Source organism: Panthera pardus, unplaced genomic scaffold (genome assembly GCF_024362965.1).
Source record: "Panthera pardus isolate Hobbes unplaced genomic scaffold, ASM2436296v1 HiC_scaffold_24, whole genome shotgun sequence".
Taxonomy (NCBI): Eukaryota; Metazoa; Chordata; class Mammalia; order Carnivora; family Felidae; genus Panthera; species Panthera pardus.
In genome coordinates, this window is record NW_026526810.1 from 139,471,820 (window position 1) to 139,492,450 (window position 20,631).

Here is a 20,631-nt window from a genome sequence, read left to right on the forward strand (position 1 = left end):
ACTATTTTCCAGAATGGCTGCACCAGTTTGCATTCCCACCAACAGTGCAAGAGGGCTCCCATTTCTCCACATCCTCTCCAGCATCTATAGTCTCCTGATTTGTTCATTTTAGCCACTCTGACTGGCATGAGGTGGTATCTCAGTGTGGTTTTCATTTGTATTTCCCTGATGAGGCGTGACGTTGAGTTCTAACCATGTGCCTGTTGGCCATCTGGATGTCTTCTTTAGAGAAGTGTCTATTCATGTCTTCTGCCCCTTTCTTCACTGGATTATTTGTTATGAGGTGTGGAATTTGATGAGTTCTGTATAGATTTTGGATACTAGCCCTTTGTCTGATATGTCATTTGCAAATATCTTTTCCCATTCCGTTGGCTGTCTTTTAATTTGGCTGATTGTTTCCTTTGCAGTGCAGCTTTTTATCTTCATGAAGTCCCAATAGTTCATTTTTGTTCTTAATTCCCTTGCCTCTGGAGATGTGTCAAGTAAGAATTTGCTGTGGCTGAGGTCAGAGAGGTTTTTTCCTGCTCTCTCCTCTAGGGCTTTGATGGTTTCCTGTCTCACATTCAGGTCCTTTATCTGTTTTGAGTTTATTTTTGTGAATGGTGTAAGAAAGTGGTCTAGATTCATTCTTCTGCATGTTGCTGTCCAGTTCTCCCAGCACCATTTGTTAAAGAGACTGTCTTTTTTCCATTGGATATTCTTTCCTGCTTTGTCAAAGATTAGTTGGCCATACATTTGTGGGTCCAATTCTGGAGTCTCTATTCTATTCCATTGGTCTATGTGTCTGTTTTTGTGCCAATACCATGCTGTCTTGATGATGACAGCTTTGTAGTAGAGGCTAAAGTCTGGGATTGTGATGCCTCCCGCTTTGGTCTTCTTCTTCAATATTTGGCTATTCTGGGTCTTTTGTGGTTCCATACAAGTTTTCGGATTGCTTGCTCTAGCTTCGAGAAGAATGCTGGTGCAATTTCGATTGGGATTGCAATTTTGATTGTGTAGATTGATTTGGGTAGTTTTGACATTTTAACAATATGTATTCTTCCAATCCATGAGCATGGAATGTTTCTCCATTTCTTTGAATCTTCTTCAGTTTCCTTCATAAGCTTTCTATAGTTTTCAGCATACAGATCTTTTACATCTTTGGTTAGGTTTATTCTTAGGTATTTTATGAATCCTGGTGCAATTGTGAATGGGATCAGTTTCTTTATTGGTCTTTCTGTTGCTTTACTGTTAGTGTATAAGAATGCAACTGATTTCTGTACATTGTTTTTGTATCTTGCGACTTTTCTGATTTCATGTATCAGTTCTAGCAGACTTTTGGTGGAGTCTATTGGGTTTTCCATGTGTAGTATCATGTCATCTGCAAAAAGTGAAAGCCTGACTTCATCTTCGCCAGTTTTGATACCTTTGGTTTCCTTTTGTTGTCTGATTTCTGATGCTAGCACTTGCCACACTATGTTAAACAACAGCAGTGAAATATCTCAATTTTTCCCCATTGAGGATGATATTAGCTGTGGGCTTTTCATAAATGGCTTTTATGATGTTCAAGTGTGTTCCTTCTATCCCGAGTGTCTTGATGGTTTTTACTGAGAAAGGATGCTGAATTTGTCAAATGCTTTCTCTGCATCGATTGACAAGATCTTATGGTTCTTATCTTTTCTTTTATTAATGTGATGTATCACACTAATTGATTTGCGAATGTTGAACCAGGCCTGCAGCCCAGGAATAAATCCCGTTGATCATGGTGAATAATTCTTTTTATATGCTGTTGAATTTGATTTGCTAGTATCTTATTGAGAATATTTGCATCCATATTCATCAGGGATATTGGGCTGTAGTTGTGTTTGTTGCTGGGTCTCTGTCTGGTTTAGGAATCGAAGTAATGCTGGCTTCATAGAATGAGTCTGGAAGTTTTCCTTCCTTTTCCATTTTTTTGGAACAGCTTGAGAACTAGAGGTATTATCTCTGCTTTAAATGTCTGGTAGAATTCCCCAGGGAAGCCATCTGGTCCTGGACTCTTGTTTGTTGGGAGATTTTTAATGACTGATTCAATTTCTTCACTGGTTATGGGTCTGTTCAAATTTTCTATTTCTTCCTGTTTGAGTATTGGAAGTGCATGGGTGCTTAGGAATTTGTCCATTTCTTCCAAGTTGTCCAGTTTGTTGGCATATAAATTTTCATAGTATTCCCTGATCATTGCTTGTATTTCTAAGGGTTTGGTTGTAATAATTCCATTTTCATTCATGATTTTATCTATTGGTGTCATCTCCCTTTTCTTTTTGAGAAGGCTGGCTAGAGGTTTATCAATTCTGTTTATTTTTAAAAAAAAACAACTCTTGGTTTCATTGATGTGCTCTTCGGTTTTTTAGAGTCTATATTGTTTATTTCCGCTCTGACCTTTATTATTTCTCTTCTTCTGCTGGGTTTAGGGTGTCTTTGCTGTTCTGCTTCTATTTCCTTTAGGTGTGCTGTTAGATTTTGTATTTGGGATTTTTTTCTTGTTTCTTGAGATAGGCTTGGATTACAATGTATTTTCCTCTCAGGACTGCCTTTGCTGCATCCCAAAGCATTTGGATTGTTGTATTTTCTTTTTTGTTAATGTTTATTTATTTTTGAGAGAGACAGAGACAGAATGCGAGTGGGTTAGGGGCAGAGAGAGAGGGAGGCACACAATCTAAGGCAGGCTTCAGACTCTGAGCTGTCAGCACAGACCCGGACGTGGGGCTCGGACTCACAAGCTGGGAAATTGTCACCTGAGCCGAAGTTGGAATCTCAACCGACTGAGCCACCTAGGCGCCCCTGGAGTGTTGTATTTTCATTTTCATTTGTTTCCATATATTTTTTAATTTCTTCTCTAATTGCCTGGGTGACCCATTCATTCTTTAGTGGGGTGTTCTTTAACCTCCATGCTTTTGGAAGTGTTCCATACTTTTTCCTGTGGTTGATTTCAAGTTTCATAGCATTTTGGTCTGAAACTGTCCATGGTATGATCTGAGTTCTTTTGTACTTATGAAGGGCTGTTTTCTGACCCAGTATGTGATCTATCTTGGAGAAGGTTCCATGTGCACTCGAGAAGAAAGTATATTCTGTTGCTTTGGGATGCAGAGTTCTAAATATATGTTAAGTCCATCTGATCCAATGTATCATTCAGGGCCCTTGTTTCTGTATTGATCCTGTGTCTAGATGATCTATCCATTGTTGTATGTGGGGTGTTAAAGTCCCCTGCAGTGATCACATTCTTATCAATAAGGTTGCTTATGTTTGTAATTATTTTATATATTTGGGTGCCAACATATTCGGTGCATAGACATTTATAATTGTTAGTTCTTCCTGATGGATAGACCCTGTAATTATTATATAATGCACTTCTTCATCTCTTGTTACAGCCTTTAATTGAAAGTCTAGTTTGTCTGATATACGTATGGCTACTCCAGCTTTCTTTTGACTTCCAGTAGCGTGATAGCTATCCATCCCCTCAATTTCAATCTGAAGGTGTCCTCAGGTCTAAAATGAGTCTCTTGTAGACGGCAAATAGATGGGTCTTGTTTTTTTATCCATTCTGATACCCTATGTCTTTTGGTTGGAACATTTAGTCCATTTACATTCAGTCTTATTATGGAAAGTTATGGGTTTAGAGTCATTGTGATATCTGTAGGTTTCATGCTTGTAGTGATATCTCTGGTACTTTGTGGTCCTTGCAACATTTCACTTACAGAATCCCCCTTAGGATCTCTTGTAGGGCTGGTTTAGTGGTGATGAATTCCTTCCATTTTTGTTTGTTTGGGAAGACTTTTATCTTTCCTATTCTGAATGACGGACTTGCTGGATAAAGGATTCTTGGCTGCATTTTTCTGTTCATCACATTGAAGATTTCCTGCCATTCCTCTCTGGCCTGCCAAGTTTCAGTAGATAGGTCTGTCACTACTCTTATGGATCTCACTTTTTAAGTTAGAGTATGTTTAGCTCTAGCTGCTTTCAGAATTTTCTCTTTATCCTTGTATTTTGCCAGTCTTATGATATATTGTGCAGAAGATCGATTCAAGTTACATCTGAAGGGAGTTCTCTGTGCCTCTTGGATTTCAATGCCTTGTTCCTTCCCCAGATCAGGGAAGTTCTCAGCTATGATTTGTTCAAGTACTCCTTCAGTCCCTTTCTCTCTCTCTTCCTCTTCTGGAATTCCTATGATACAGATATTGTTCCATTTGATTGCATCACTTAGTTCTCTAATTCTCCCCTCATACTCCTGGATTTTTGTCTCTCTCTTTTTCTCAGCTTCCTCTTTTTTCATAATTTTATCCTCTAATTCACCTATTCTCTCCCCTGCCTCTTCAGTCCATGCTATGGCCACCTCCATTTTATTTTGCACCTCATTTATAGTACTTTTTAGCTCCTCATGACTATTTCTTAGTCCCTTGATCTCTGTAGTAATAGATTCTCTGCTTTCTTCTGTGCTTTTTTCAAGCCCAGTGATTACTTTTATGACTATTATTCTAAATTCTTGTTGTGTTGTAGTGCTTAAATCGTTTTTGATCAATTCGTTAGGTGTCGCTACTTCCTGGAGTTTCTTTTGAGGCGAGTTCTTCCGTTTCACCATTTTTGGTAGTCCCTGTGGTGGCTCCAAACTGCAGGGCACTTCCACTGTGCTGTCTGGTGTCACTTGTGTTGGTGGGCGGGGCTGTAGTCAGACCCAATGTCTGCCGCCAGCCCACCGCTGGGGCCACAGTCACACTGGTGTGTACCTTATCTTACCCTCTCCCAGGGGCAAGATTCACTGTGGAGTGGTGTGGCCCCTGTCTGTGCTGCTTGCACACTTCCAGGCTTGGGGTGCTGCTTCGATAGGATCTAGCATATTAGCCAGAGTGGATCCACAAGGTGCACAGTCGTGGGAGGGGTAGGCTTAGCTCACTTTGCAGTCAGTGGTCCCCTGTGGTAGGGGCCCTGAAGCACCAGGATTGAGGCAGACCCGTCAGAGGGATGGATCCATAGAAGCACAGTGTTGGGCGTTTGCCTGAGGCAAGCAAGTTTGGTGACAGGAACTGGTTCCCTTTGGGATTTCGGCTGGGGGATGGGAGAGGGAGATGGCGCTGGCCACTGCCTTTGTTTCTGCCGAGCTGAGCTCTGTCTTCCGGGACTCATCAACTCTGCCTCCAGGTGTCCTCTTACTCTCCCCTCTCTCTGAGAGCAGAGATGTTGACTTTTAGCACCCAGATGTTAAGCCCCGCTGGCTGTCAGAACTCACAGAGTCCAGCCCCTCCGCTTTTGCAAGCCAGACTTTGGGGGCTGTGCCTTCCCGGGCGGTCTCCCCCTCCACCACTCTGGCTCCCTCCCAACTGTCCGTATAGCATACACCGCCTCTCTGCCCTTCCTACCCTCTTCCATAGGCTTCTTGTGTGTGCTTGACTCTGGAGAGTCCGTTCTACTAGTCTTCTGGAAGTTTTCTGGGTTATTTAGGCAGATGTGGGTGGAATCTAAGCGATCAGCATGATAAGGTGTTCTCCTAAGCCTCCATCTTCCCCTCTCTCCCCAAATAGGAATATTTTTAATAGAAATTGAAAGTAAAAATGAAGTTTTGTCTCTTGCCCCCCAAACGCAGGCTATCGGACAGCCAGCGAGGCATCTGAATGCCCTTGGTGTGGTTCAGCTCCTTCTTGGGAAATACCACCTCAGAGGAGATGTAGCACCATGAGGGATGATCTTGAGAACCTTTGACAGGAGCCAGCACTGCCCAGAATGCACACAGCAAGAGGGACACACTTAGGGTGACCTGGCCCTCTGCCAGCCTCATGCCTCTGCTCAGGGACATCTGCCAGGGAGAATGGATAAATGGAGGATCGTCAGCAAAGCCAGATCTAGACCATCTGGCAGAACAGAGGGCTGTGCTGAGCAGTCAGCACCTTACACCTGGGGGCCACCTGTGGGGTTAGGTAACAGTTACAGGGTGTGGCATTGGGTGACCCTGCACATCAGTTTAGCTGGGGCACATGTGGCAGAGGCAGGCAGGCCCTGTCCAAGCATGCTCACATGGACATAGTAGGGACTTGGACCCAGAGACATGGCTCTATTCAACACATTCCATCTTTCCTTTAGCTACTTGAATACAGAATATACGATTTTAACACCCTGAACTTCTCTACCACTTCCATGTTCTGTGGTACTGCTGGTTCACTTTCTATGGATGACTACTTTTCCTCATTATGGAGACCACTTCTTCCTACTTCCTTGGGATGTGGAGGTAGACGTCAATTTTGCCTTTGTACGTGTTGAAAAACATTGCTTTGTAATTTTACTTGTCTTATTCTGGTTGGCTATTAGTTTGCAAGCCATTTGATCCTTTTGGTTGTTACTTTGAAGCTTCCTCTGAGTTTACTGAGGAAACATTTCCCAGTATTCTGTGTCATGATTGGTGAAGTACAAGGTAGTATTTTAGTATTTTCTTATGCCAGCTGGTGAGAACAGAAAGTACTGGTGACCATGTGTCAGCTCCAGGATTTTTTCCCTTGAATCCTTTATTGTGATTCTTTCCTGGCTTCTGGCAGTTTCCTCCTATGCATGTGGGGTTCCCTCCTCAGCTGGAGACACAAAGGGGCTGTCTGCTGGTGCCAAACTTGAGAGGAAGAGTGAATGTCACCACTAGTTTTAAAATGCCCGCCTTCCTTTTACACAAAAACCAGATAGGGATACCATAACACACCTAAAAACTACATGGGCAAAAATCTCCTTGATCTTGGTCTTGGAAATGATGTTTTGGATATGACTCCAAATGCACAGTCAACGAAGACAAAAATCAGTGAGTGAGAACACATCAAACTAAAAATCTTCTGCTTAGGAAAAGACGCATTCGCCAAAGGAAAAGACATTTTACAGGGATGGAAAAAAATTGTAAAACGTGTGATATGAGGTTCATATCCAAAATTAAAAAAAAGCTTATTTTGCTGAATATTATAACAAGCAACCCAATTTTAAAAAAATGGGGGAGTAGAGGACTTGAAAGGGCATGTTTCCAAAGTCCATGTACAAACGTCCAGCAAGTGCATTAAAAGGTGCTCAACATCACTCATCACCAGAGACATGCAAATCAAAGCCACAATCCCATGACACTTCACACCTGTTATTATGGCTGTTACCATCAGACAAGAGATAACAAATGCTTGTGAGCATGTGGAAATAAGCAAACCTGGTACACTGTCCCTAGGAATGTAAACTGGTGAGGTTACTACTGAAAGCAGTATGGAGAATTCTCAAAAAATTAGAAACAAAAGTATGGTTGTGCCCAGCGATCCCACTTCTGAATGATATATACAGGGGATGAAGTCACTACATCAGAGATATGTGCACCCCATGTTCATTGCAGTCTTATTCTCCATAGCTGAGACACTGAAGAGACCTAACTGCTCATCAAGGGATTAATAGATAAAGAAGATGTGAGATTAGATAGATAGATGGATGGATACAGAGATAGATAGATAGATAGATAGATAGATTGATAGATGATAGATTTCATCCATATAAACGTTAATCGTGCCATTTGTGACTACATGGATGAAGCTTGAAGACATTATGCTAAGTTAAATTAGTCAGACAGAGAAAGACACATTCTGTAAAATCACACTTACATGTGGAGTCTAGAAACATCAAATTCACAGAAACAGAGTGTGCAATGGTGGGTTCCAGGGACTTAGGGGCAGGGAAAATGGGGGGGCATTGCTCAGTGTGTCCAAACTTCCAGTTAGAAGATAGACAAAAAGCTTCCATGGGTCTAATGTATAGTAAGATGACAATAATTAATATACATATTGTATATTGAAAGTTGCTTTATGTTCTTACCATAATTAGCTGAAGAATGTATTGACTAACTTCTACTTGGTAAACATTTCGCATTATATACATGTATCAAGGCATCACATTGTACACCTTAAACTTACATAATGTTATATGTCGATTGTATCTCAATAAATCTGGGCCAAAAAAAAAAAAAAGGTATTCCTAGAAGACATTCCTATACACATTTGGCTAGTAATAATTTAACGATGCATGGACATGACTGCAAATCATACAATATGTGATATTAACCCTAAAGATGTTTTATGCACAGAGAAGATTTCATACAATTGTGCATGTGTCTGTGTTGGTGGGAATAATTTCATGTGATTCTTTACACTCATAGAAACAACAGCCATAACAACAGGTGTTAGGACCCCGGTGCTAAGTAGAGATCGTAGCATTTTTGAAGAAAATTAAAGGCATTATGGCCAGGGGATAGATCATGAGCAATTTGGGATGTAAAACAAAACAAAACAAAACAAAACAAAACAAAACAAAACAAAACAAAACAAAACAAAACAAAAAAAGAAGGGTGAACACTTTTCCTTATTGTGATTGGAACATAACATAAGGTCTGTGTTTTCTTTCCACATCTCACAGGTTTGGACTCCATTTCCCATATGAATGGCCTCCTTTGTGCTTAGTTGATATTTTGCAGTGACACATTTTCATTTGCTTCTTTGTTCCTTTGTGCACATTCTTTAGATAGATCCTTTGGGTTTACCATGCCCTTATACAAAACACTCTAAAGCCGTAACAGTCTATTGTCAACTGATAACTACTTAAATTCAATCCCATGGACAAGTACACTTTATCGGCTCCACACCACTCCCCACTCTACTGATGTCACAGGCCACATCTGTATGTATTGTGTACCCATGAGCATTGATTTATAGTCACACTTGATGCTTTTGTCTTTTGAATCTCACAAAAGAATTGGAAGGGTAGTAGAGGGGTAATGTCAGCCTCATAGCAGCCTAAGATGTCCCTGTGTTGTCTCTCACACCCCTCCAAAACTTGGCATCCATCCACAAACAAATGTGCATTTCTGGGCCCTGTGGGATCCAGCTCCATATGCCAATGGACCCCTGAAGAGTCTTCCCTACACATGCATAGGTGAACATACCTGAGTGTGGCTTTGGAGTCTACAGTGACCCCTGAACCTGCTCCACCTTTGTTGTCTGTGGTCTCCGAGGTTCTGGGAAACAGTCTTAGATGATCACACATGGACTGGAGTCTTTGTGGAAGTCCAACTTTCCAAAGACAGTGAAAACTCTAACTTTAAATGATATCTTCATTCCCCCCATCCTTGTGCATTGTAGCATTATTTACAAGAACCAAAACACCCTATGTGTCCTCCGACAGAAGAATGGGTAAAAAGAAGTGTGGCCTGTATGTACAGTGGAATTCTATGATTCGTCCGTAAGAAAGAATGAAAATTTGCCCTTTGCGACAACATGGGTGGATCCTGACGGCATCAGGATAAGTGAAGTAAGTCAGACATGTGGGAAATCAAATAGGTATGTCCTGGTGTAGGACATTACAGGGAACACACTGCAAAGCAGAACACTGCTTTCTGGCTTTGCTGAAAACAGCAGGCAATGCTTTGCTTGTGTGGTTAATGTGTATCTAGGAGTCACTAACTTCCCTTATCTCGTTAACGTATATCTAGGGAGCACTCATCACCCTTATCTAGTTCATATATACCTAGGGGGCACTCACTTTGCTTATCGATTTAATGTAAAGCTAGGGGACACTCAGTTCCCTTATGCAGTTAATGTAATTCTAGTGGGAACACTAAAGTTCACTTATTTAGTTAATATTGATCTAGTGCAACTAGTTCATCTAAATCTAGGGGGCATTGCGCTGATTTAGTTGAAATAAATTTAGGGGAACTCACTGTGATTATCTAGTTAATGTAAATCTAGGGGGCACTCAGTTCCCTTATGTAGTTAACGTAAGTCTAGTGGGAACACTAAAGTTCACTTATTTAGTTAATATTGATCTAGTGCAATTAGTTCATCTAAATCTAGGGGGCATTGCGCTGATTTAGTTGAAATAAATTTAGGGGAACTCACTGTGATTATCTAGTTAATGTAAATCTAGGGGGCACTCAGTTCCCTTATGCAGTTAATGTAAATCTAGGGATCATTCACTTATCCAGTAAATTTTTATGTAGTGGGCACTCATTCAACTCACCTAGTTAATGTGAGTTTATGGGGCACTCGTTTCACTTATCTAGTTAATGTAAATCTAGGGGGCACTCATTTCCTTTTCTTGTTAATGAAAATCTACGGGACACATTAGGTAAGCACACTTTGCTTATCTAATTAATGTATATCTAGGGCGCATTCAATTTGCTTATCTAGTTAATGTCAGCATAGGGGGAACTCACTTTAATTATCCGGTTAATGTATGTTTAGGGGGCACTCGCTTTGCTTATCTAGTAAATGCAAATCTTGGGGGCAAGCTACACTTCCTCTAGATAGTTAATATAAATCTGGGGAAACCTCACTTTGCTTATCCAGTATATGTATATCTATGGGGCACTCTCTTCCTTTTGTAGTTAATATAATTCTAGGGGCACTCACCTCACTTACCTCCTTCATGTATATATAGGGGGCACTCACTTCCCTTATGGAGTTAATGTATATGTATGTGGCACTCACTTCACTTTTCCAGTTAATATAAATCTAGGGGGCAGGTTAAACTTTGCTTATCTAGTTATGTAAATCTAGGGGTCACTAACTTCACTTATCTCGTTATTCATCTAGGGGGCACTCACTTTGCTTCTCTTGTTAACATACATCTAGAGGGAAGTCACTTTGCCAGTCTAGTTAATGGGTATCTAGGGGGTACTCCACTTTGCTTATTTGGTTAATGTATATCTAGGGGGCACTCAGTTTATGGAGTTAATGTATATGTAGGGGGCAAGCTACACTTCACTTACCTAAGTAATATAAATCTAAGGGGCACTCACCTTGCTTATCCAGTTAATGTAAATTTAGGGGACACTCACTTAGCTTATCTAGTTAATGTAAATCTAGGGGGCACGCTACACTTTACTTATTTAGTCAATACAAATCTAATGGGCACCTGCTTAGCTTATCTGATTTGTGTATATCTGAGGGGGCACTCACTTTATCTAGTTAGTAAATCTAGGGGGCACACTACAGTTCACTTATCTAGTTAATATTACTCTAGGGGGCACTCACTTTGCCTAGCTCATTATTGTAAGTTTAGGGGACCCTCACTTCTCTGATCTAGTTAATGTGTATCTACGGGGACCTCTGTGCACACACAATGAACTTTTGTTTCTTTCCCCTGTTAATCCAGGTCCTTTGACCTTAGTTCTTGGTCCACAAGAACATTTGGTGGAGAATTTCTTCCTCCCCTTCACCTTTCTAGGCTCTAGGTTCAGCCACATTCTGCTTGTCAGCTCAGACCCAGCACTATACTTGAAGCCCACATCGCTGTGTGCTGGTGTGTAGACTCCCATCAATAGTGGGTGTGGCCTGTGGGTGCTAGATCCTCCACAGGACCCATTCTTACTTTATCCTGAAGGTAAACTCACATTTCCAGCACATGTATGGTGTTAACTGAATAGGAATGCATCTGTAACACGTGTGTCCAAACAGACAGAAGGGCTGATGTTACTCCACAGTTCACTTAGCATCCTTCTGTAGTTTACTGAGCAGGTGGCCAGGGCACCTGTTTGGCCCTCCTTCCCAAACATTCCTGGATGCATTCTTGCTGGGAACATGCAGTGTGGCTGCACAGGAATTTCAGGAGGTGCTGGGAAAGTAGGATTACCTGGTTGCCCTGGAACGTGGAGAACATGTGTACACATGGCAGTCTAATACTTTGTGCAACCATGTGTCTTTGAGACAAAGTGCATGCATGGGGACACATTGGTACAACTTACAAGACTATCTGCACCAACAAGGATTCTAGGTATGAACTGAAGTGAAAATCCTGTTATGTGCTTCATGTGTTTTACATCTATTGGTGAATTATGGGATACATTCTTATTCCAAAGTAATTTCTGAAACAGTTACTGTTTAGTTCTGAAAATTTCCTAATCAATTACTATTAAAAAGTTGTATATTTTCAATTCAGAATAAAATAAACAGACTTTAATATCACTATTATGATTTAAAATACATTCTAGACAACTGTAAAAATAGCAAAAAATATTTAGAAAAAGGGTCCCTAACTTACCACAGGCTCAACTCTGCAGGACTTCTAGGAGGTTCTTGGGAGAACCAAAGTGGAATTCCTAGGCAGACCCTCATCTAAGGATGAACTCACTGAAAAATAGAGAAAAGAAGGAGAAAAGGGGTTCATATTCATCGGGCTCCCTCGGAATGCCAGAGACATCCATAGGCACTTGTGCCTACCTTTCTGATTGATTTCACCGGGGGCTACTTTCAGCCTCATAGTCTCAGTCTCCCACATTCGGAAATTTGCTCTCCAGGGAGGCACAGCTTGCACTGGCTGGGATCGAATCCATGTCCCTTTCCCTGACAGCCCACAGACACCCCAGTGTGGGACAGGCAGTATGGGTGGGTGGTAGCCCTCCATCACCCTGAACCCGTAATGGGACCAGGAAATGAGAGATTACCTGAAGAATGAGAAAAAGCTCAGTGTGCAAGAGCACAGTTTTGGAGAAAATTCATGAATTTGCCCCTAAAGGAGCTTGTGGCAACTTCTCTTATTTCTGGAACCAGAAACCTCAGCCCAAGACACAGCTGCTGACTCAGATCTTCTGCACAGAGTCTTAGGCACCGTTTGGGCTCTTACAGGCTTACACAAATACATAGAGGCCACAAGCATGCAGTTTTCAAGTTTTATTTCAGAGTTCTGCTCAGTGACGCATCAGAGACCTGGTGTCAGGGCCATGATATGCCTGTGGACCCCTGTGTCTCCCGCAGACCCCCGGAAACGTGGATGTTAGCTGTGCCGCCTCATTACTGTATTTTCACAGATGAGCCACGTGGATTGTCTATAGTTGTTTAGGGGTCTGGAGGCTGAATTATGCATTGTCTTGATCAACAGTCTCTTCCGTAACCTTCTGTCTGTTGATAGTTCTGACGTTTCCGGCAACACCAAAGAGGAACGCAGCAATTAAGACATAGATTCTAGCAAAGATCACTCTGAGATATACCACGGATTCACGACTTTGCCTGACTGACCGCATTCTTCTTGGAGGGGGTCCACTGTCTGTGCTCCCACCAGTGCCTCGTTCAGTGCACCGTGGAGGATCCCAGCCTACGTGGCAATGGCAGTTCCTGTTATTGTTGCATATCCCTCTGTGACTGCATTTCTCCGGGATACAGTCATAGTTCAGCTGAGCCACACTGCCATTGCAGTAGGTATCCTGACAGAACTTTCCAGGAGCACAGGGGGTACCAGTTCTCACATGACCAATATCGGTTGTTCCTGTGCTACGATGCGAATCCAGCCCAAAACACCAGAACCCTGAGATCTCAGACTGATGAAATCCCACATGCTCTTGCAGCTGAGGGAGATGCGTGACGTTACTACACTGCAGCCTTCCACACTGCATGTCTGTGGGGGCACAGGGTTTAGATTTGAATACCCCTGGGTCTCTTCTGCAGTGTCCATATCGGCTGCCTTTTTGATTTATGGTATAGCAGACATTTTCACCCTTCACAGCATTTCTGCCAAAGATTTCTTGGCAGTGCATAGTGCGGTCAGTGCAGTTTCCATGATAGCAGTAGCCCTCTTCAGTGCACGGGGTTCCATCTTGCATATAGAAGTCATCAGGGCACTCCACGGACACCCCACGGCAGTATTCTGGAAGATCACATATATTTTGGATTGGCCTGCAGAGTGTCCCAGCATCGGAATAGGTGCAGTTTGTACAGCATCTGCCTGTATTACATTTGCTGCCAGGGGTTAGAATGCAATCAGTCGTACAGCAGGGATTGTTGTAGAACTGCTTGAAGGAGCCACAGTCACACTGCTCACCTGGCTCCACTACATAGTTTCCACAACGATCGTGAGTCAGGCTTTTATTGAAATAGGAAAGTCCTGAGTCAAATATGCACTCACAAAAATTATTCACCACTACATGCTGCATATGAATGAAGGAACAGTTACTGAAAGAATCTGTCATAATAGGGTATTGATTCATAATGCAGGTAGACCTCCTCTGGCATGCACAAAACTGATTGTCATAAAAAATACCAATAGATAATGCAATTTTTTGGGCTACTAACACAGACAACAATAAAAAATGTCTGCCTAGAGAAGCAAGCGAGATGATGGATTTTGATCCGCATACCGCGTATGGGGCTGGCTGAAACTGAAGTTCATGTGGTGCATCTTTGTTCATAAGTAAAGCTGTATGTGGTTTAAAAGCAACAAACAAGTGTCTCTGAAAGTAGATATGAATCGGACTCCCTGGCACCCGAAAATTGTTCAAGACAACTGGATCTTCCAGATTATAAATGACCATGGAGGAAATATAGTGCCTTACATCAATCCCTTGAAGCATTGAGTCAGTCAAACTAACAAGCCTTATGAGGAATCGGGCACATTTTGACACGTTGTTGAACACACTATACATTGTTTTGGAACCGAGAACAAGTCCTTTCAAAATCCCATGATGGGATGAATACAACTTACTAGAGATCCTGGGGGCTGCACTGATATTTGCTTGAGAGAACAGGGGGTTCCTAACCTCCTTATATCCCAGGTTATAAGTAGGTCCCGTTGCATTGGTGTCTGCCACTATCTGAGAAACAACGTGTTCAAACCGTTGGGAATGGCTGAGGGGTCTGATTTCATAGGCAAGGTCATCCAACTTCATGATACCTTCAAGGCCCCCATAGCACGTGTCCATGGTGACCATGGAAAGAGGAATCTCCTCCAGGTAGCCGAGGTAGTAACAGTCTGGAGGGATGAAGGGGTAGTCCATCTGCAAGGCTCCCTGATCATCCTGAGTCATCATCAGCAACTGTCTGGACCAAAAGAGTTTCTTGTGCCTCATGTGGATAACATGGCTCTTGCCCCCAAAATGCAGGCTATAGGACAGCCAGCCAGGCATCTGAACGCCCTTGCCGTGGTGCAACTCCTTCTTGGGAATTACCACCTCAGAAGAGATGTAGCGCCATGAGGGACGACCTTGAGAACCTTGGACAGGAGCCAGCAATGCCCAGAGCGCAAACAGCAAGAGGGGTGCCCTCAGGGTGACCTGGTCCTCTGCCAGCCTCATGCCCCTGCTCAGGGACATCTGCCAGTGAGAATGGATAAATGGAGGATCGTCAGCAAAACCAGGTCTAGACCATCAGACACAACAGAGGGCTGTACCAGGTGGCCAGCACCCTACACCTCGGGGCCACCTGTGGGGTTAGGTAACAGTCACAGGGTGTGGCATTGGGTGACCCTGCTCATCAGTTCACCTGGGGTGGATGTGGGAGAGTCAGGTGGGCCATGGTCAACAGTGCTCACATGGACATGGGTAGGGACTTGGACCCAGAAACACGGCTCTATTCAAGACATTCCATCTTTTCTCCTTCTACTTGGATACGGGATATGCAATTATAACACACTGAACTTCTCTACCAATTCCATGTCCTGTGGTACTGCTGGGTCACTTTCTCTGGATGACTGCTTTTCCTCATTATGGAGACCAATGCTTCCTACTTCCATGGGATATGGAGGTAGACTGTCAATTTTACCTTTGTACGTATTGAAAAACATCGCTTTGTAATGTTACATGTCTTATTCTGGTTGGCTATTAGTTTGCAAGCCATTTGATCCTTTTGGTTTTTGGTTTGAAGCTTCCTCTGTGTTTACTGAGGAAACATTTCCCAGTATTCTGTGTCATGATTGGTGAAGTACAAGGTTGTATTTTAGTTTTTTCTTATGCCATCTGGTGAGAACAGACAGTACTGCTGAACATGTGTGAGCCCCAGGGGATTTCCCCTCTAATCCCTTATTGTGGTTCTTTCCTGGCCTCTGGCAGTCCTCTCCCATGCCTGTGAGTTTCTCTCCTCAGGTGGAGCTAGATGCAGGGGAGTTGAGGTTACTTTGGCAGCTTGCACCATGGAGGCTGCACATGATCGAAAATGGTATCCACCATGGAACTCCCTTGTTTAAGTACCGTCTAGTCCTTTAAGATCCCTTGGGTTGGGCAGAAACCCTCAGAGTTGGCTTTTGGAGAAGAGTCTGCCTTTTCTCTGGGTGGCTGGCCTCCTAAATAAAGCTCAACTTCTTTTCCCATCAAAACTAAAACTTTGAACATTGACCTTTCCAGAAATACTCAGCTGAATTTGGGATTTGATAACAATAAAATGGAGAGTGGAATGGCAGTTGTCTGGGGCTGGCAGGGTGGGGCAATGAGGAGTAGATCTCAGGGGCTATGATTTTCTGTTATGCCAGATGATTAGGTTCTAGAGGGGTCTCCACAACATTACCCCTGTAATTAACAGTACTGTACTGTACGGTTCAAATTTTGTGAAGAGTGTTGGTCTCATGTTCAGTGAGATCCTAACACAAAACACAAGTGGAAGACACGAATTTTGCTTCTCACATGACAGTATGCTGAACTGCATGGACACACTCTCTACTGATAATGTGAAAATAATTTAAAAACATTTACATAGTTTGAACACTAACCCTGAGGATATGTCATTTACAAATATCTTCTTCCATTCCATAGTTTGCCTTTTACTTTTGTTGATTTTTTCCCTCACTGTGCAGAAGCGTGCTATTTTGAGGTAGTGCCAATAGTTCATATATGTATGTATTTAATTTTCTTGTTTTATTTTTAATTTAAATTCAAGTCTTCAGTCTTTGAGCTCCACGTTTACAGGAAGTTGACTTGTCATGATTAACTTTATGGGTTATCTGGACTGAGTCATGGGTGCCCAGATTCACCACTGTTTCTGTGGATGTCTGTGATGAGTTTCCAGAAGAGATTGGCATTTCCATCCATGGTTTCTTTCTGCCTGGGCATCACCCATTCCATTATATTTCTGAGTAGAATCCGATGAAGAGGGAGGAAGAATTCCTTCATTTTTACTTTCCATGTGCGTGTTTGAACTGGAACATTTGTCTCCTCCGATCCTTGTTCTTAGAGTTACTTCATCAGCTCCCCAAATTCTGAGACTAGACACGAGTTCAGAATCAGACAAAAGTTAAATCACTGGTTTTCCTGGGTCTCCAGCTTGTGACAGTAGATCATGGGACTTCTCAACATATTTTGTCATGGAAACCAATGTGCTTTGTGTTCTGTTGCTCGAGGGAATCCTGACTAATATATGGAGACGATTTATGTCTTGTTTAGAGGAATTGAATAAAGCTGTAGCTCATTTAACGTCCTGAGTAGCAAGTGCCAGGAGGGAAGTCTCACGTTGTTTGATTGGGACAAGGGCTGGGTGAAGATAATGGGGAGCTGTGGGAGCTTGTGGGCCTGGCTGCACAGGGAGTGCATCTGGGACTCATGTAAAGGTGCAGCTGTTGTGCCTCAGGAAATCTGTAATTCACTCATGTTGAGGGACCGGAGTAAGCAAGTGCAAACAACTGTGTCTTTGTGCATGTTAGGGTAGTTTTCCTATGAAAACAATGATCTAATTCACACAGTTAATAGGTAAACACAGAATCCTGTGTCCAGAGAGGCTCCCTGGAGAAACTGCTGTGTGGAGAGGAAGCCCCAGACCCTGACAGGAAACCTGCCTGTAACCTCCATCTGCACCTGCGCCTGGGAACACAAAGGAGAATTGTGCATAGTGTCCGCCCCCTGGTGGTGCTGATCCCCTCCAGCAGGGAGGTTTGTGTCTGGGCTCCCAGTGAGGTCCCCTCACCGTGTCACTTGCACAGTAATATGTGGCCGTGTCCTCGGTCTTGAGGTTGTTCATCTGCAGATACAGCGTGTTCTTGGCCTTGTCTATGGAGATGGTGAATCGGCCCTTCACGGAGTCTGCGTAGCCTGTGCTACTTCCATCACTATAAATGCTTGCGACCCACTGCAGCCCCTTCCCTGGAGCCTGGCGGACCCAGCCCATTGCATAGCTACTGAAGGTGAATCCAGAGGCCACACAGGTGAGTCTCAGGGACCCCCCCGGCTTCACCAGGTCTCCCCCAGACTCCACCAGCTGCACGTCACACTGGACACCTGCAGACACAAGACACCTTGGTCAGGAAACCGTCACACATCCACTGTCTCACTCATATCCACTCACAGACTCAGTGTCCCTCGTTCACCATGAATTACCTTTGAAAAGAGCAACCAGGAACACCCAGCCCAGCACAAACTCCATGGTGAGGTGTGTGTGTTCTGTGCTGATCACAGAATGGGAACACCTGGGACTCCCGGGGCTGGGGCTCGTCTCCCAGCTGCACGGTCGGGCTGGGTTGGTTTTATCAGCACAGAACGGGCCCCATTTGCATGTCCTCTGACATATATATCAAGCTCCAGACTTAGATTTGATTCTTTAAAAGTGAACGACAGGGTTAGGGAAGCACTTGTAGTTTAGTTTGTGTAGATGGTGCTGTGACAATATGAAGAATTCTAATCGGTGAGCACAGTTATATTTGCAGGGACTTGTGCATTTTTACATGTCTTTCATCAACTAAGGTCATTTTCACTCTACAATTATTTTACATAATTTATGAAGTTTAATCCCAAGTACTTTATTCTGTGCCATTTTCAGTTGTATAATTTTGTTATTTGTTTTGTATTTATTTCCATGCTGGTGTGTAGAATCACAGGTGGTTTATTTTTATTTATTTTCTTTGTTCATTGTGCTCATTGTGCATCCTGCACTTTCTCTCATTTTAAAAAACTGGTTCTAATATTTTTTCTGGTATCTCTAGGGTTTTGTTATGTTTAAGATCATGTCATCTGCAAACAAGTAATTTTCCTTCCTCCTTACTGATTTAAATGTCTTTTATTTCTTTTTATTGCCAAAGTTTGTGGGTACTTCTTCCAGTTGTAGGAGAAGAATGCTTTTTCCTTCTTTTCTTCTGGGCTTTCATCCTGTCTAAGGATTCAATTGACATAAGACTGATCTAAAGGGGACAATAAATTTCATTTTGCAAGTGCCTGGGCCTCCTAATAATATGACACCCAGAGAATGAACAAAGCAGGTGGCACTTGTGACTTACAGACAACAAAACATTGGATTTGGCAAGAGTCAAGGCAAAGGTGTGGTTTTGGGGTATTTAATTAGTCAACAAATAACTAGGTTTGTTTGCACAACCTTCTTGTCCCTGAGTTCCTTATTCTGGTACTAAGGATGGTTCTCCCCTCCTGGTACAGGGAAGGGGAGTTTCCCAAGGGAGATTTATATCCTGCTGTCAAGGGACAAAGGAGGGTCTGAGAGTCCTTGGACTGGCTGTTTCTCCCGTGACTTTCATCCAAATAAGGACTGTGACACGATGATATGGTTTGAGGCGGCATAGTTATTCTTCACGTTATCATGTGGAATACTTCTATTGGGGATGACCATTATTGCCTGGCTCCTGATGTGGCAGGAATGGTTTTAGTATTTTATGTTCAATATGCTGTCAGGTGTGGGCTTTCATAGTGGCCATGATCATGTGGAGGTAATTTCCTTCTCCTTTTTTTTTTTTTTTTTAATTTTTTTTTCAACGTTTTTTATTTATTTTTGGGACAGACAGAGAGAGACAGAGCATGAACGGGGGAGGGGCAGAGAGAGAGGGAGACACAGAATCGGAAACAGGCTCCAGGCTCCGAGCCATCAGCCCAGAGCCTGACGCGGGGCTCGAACTCACGGACCGCGAGATCGTGACCTGGCTGAAGTCGGACGCTTAACCGACTGCGCCACCCAGGCGCCCCTCCTTCTCCTTTTTAATTGAGTTATTTTAAAATGATGAAGATGTGTTTTTTGTTCATGAAAAAACTGTGTCTAATGATTTTATGAATAAATTAAGGATGGCTTTGATTCAATCATTCCCTCTGTTAATGGAGGACATCACATTTTTGCATTTGTGTATGTTGAAGGATACTTGCATTTCAGGGATGAATCACACTGGATTATCATGTATGATCCTTTCAGTGTGCTGTTGAATTCAGTAGGCTCAGACTTAACCAAGGAATTTTGCATGTATGTGTATCTGAGACACTGGCCTGTAGTTTCCCTTCTTGTGGTGTGTTTCTCTGGCTTTGCTGTGAGCGTAAAGGTGTCCTCATAAAGTACATTTGGGAGTGGTCTTTTTCATCAGTGATTTGTAATAGTTTGAGAAGTATTGGCATTAATTATTCTTTAAATATTGTAGAATTTTAATAACGCCTTGTTTGTTTTGGAGGGCGAAGGTTTTATATTAAGGATATCTTCTTACTAATTTTTGTTTTGTTCCTCTTGTATTTTTGCATGAAAGAGTCTTGGTGGCTTACATGATGCTAGAAAATGTGTAAGTTGTTCTTGGTAATCTTATTGTTGACCTATAAATATCTAAGTTTTTCATTTATGATCCTTTTCATGTCTTTAGTTCAGTTATGTCTCCTTTTTCAGTTCCGATTGCATTTGTTTGAATCTTACCTATTTCCCTAGGCTACCTATGTTTTTTAAATTTCACTTATCTTTCCAAATTCAAATTTTAATGAAGTTGATTTGTTTTCTGTATTTGTGATAGTCTATATCTTTTCTATGCTGTATCTCTTTATGTTATTTTTATATTTATCTTTTTATCTCAATGAAAATACCAATGACTTTTTTTAAAGGAATCTGAAAAATATACTAATTCATAGGTAACCACACAACACATGGATGTAATAAAACAATCATGAAGAGGAGAGAACCTGGAGACATCACA

At 42.4% G+C, this 20,631-nt stretch overlaps 1 protein-coding gene and 1 gene segment (V, D, J or C); both read right to left on the bottom strand.

The window, feature by feature from the left end:
* Positions 1-12,745: 12,745 nt before the first annotated feature.
* Positions 12,746-15,082, bottom strand: LOC128773087 (disintegrin and metalloproteinase domain-containing protein 21-like). Its single transcript, XM_053889934.1, has one exon. It carries the CDS (start codon positions 15,080-15,082, stop codon positions 12,857-12,859), a length of 2,226 nt encoding a protein of 741 aa, XP_053745909.1. The 3' UTR covers positions 12,746-12,856.
* Positions 15,083-15,128: 46 nt separating this feature from the next.
* LOC128772866 (immunoglobulin heavy variable 3-23-like) lies at positions 15,129-18,831 on the bottom strand. The segment is given in 4 exon segments: positions 15,129-15,191; positions 17,207-17,270; positions 17,638-17,968; positions 18,777-18,831. Coding segments are annotated over 4 exon segments (513 nt in total).
* Positions 18,832-20,631: the final 1,800 nt, after the last annotated feature.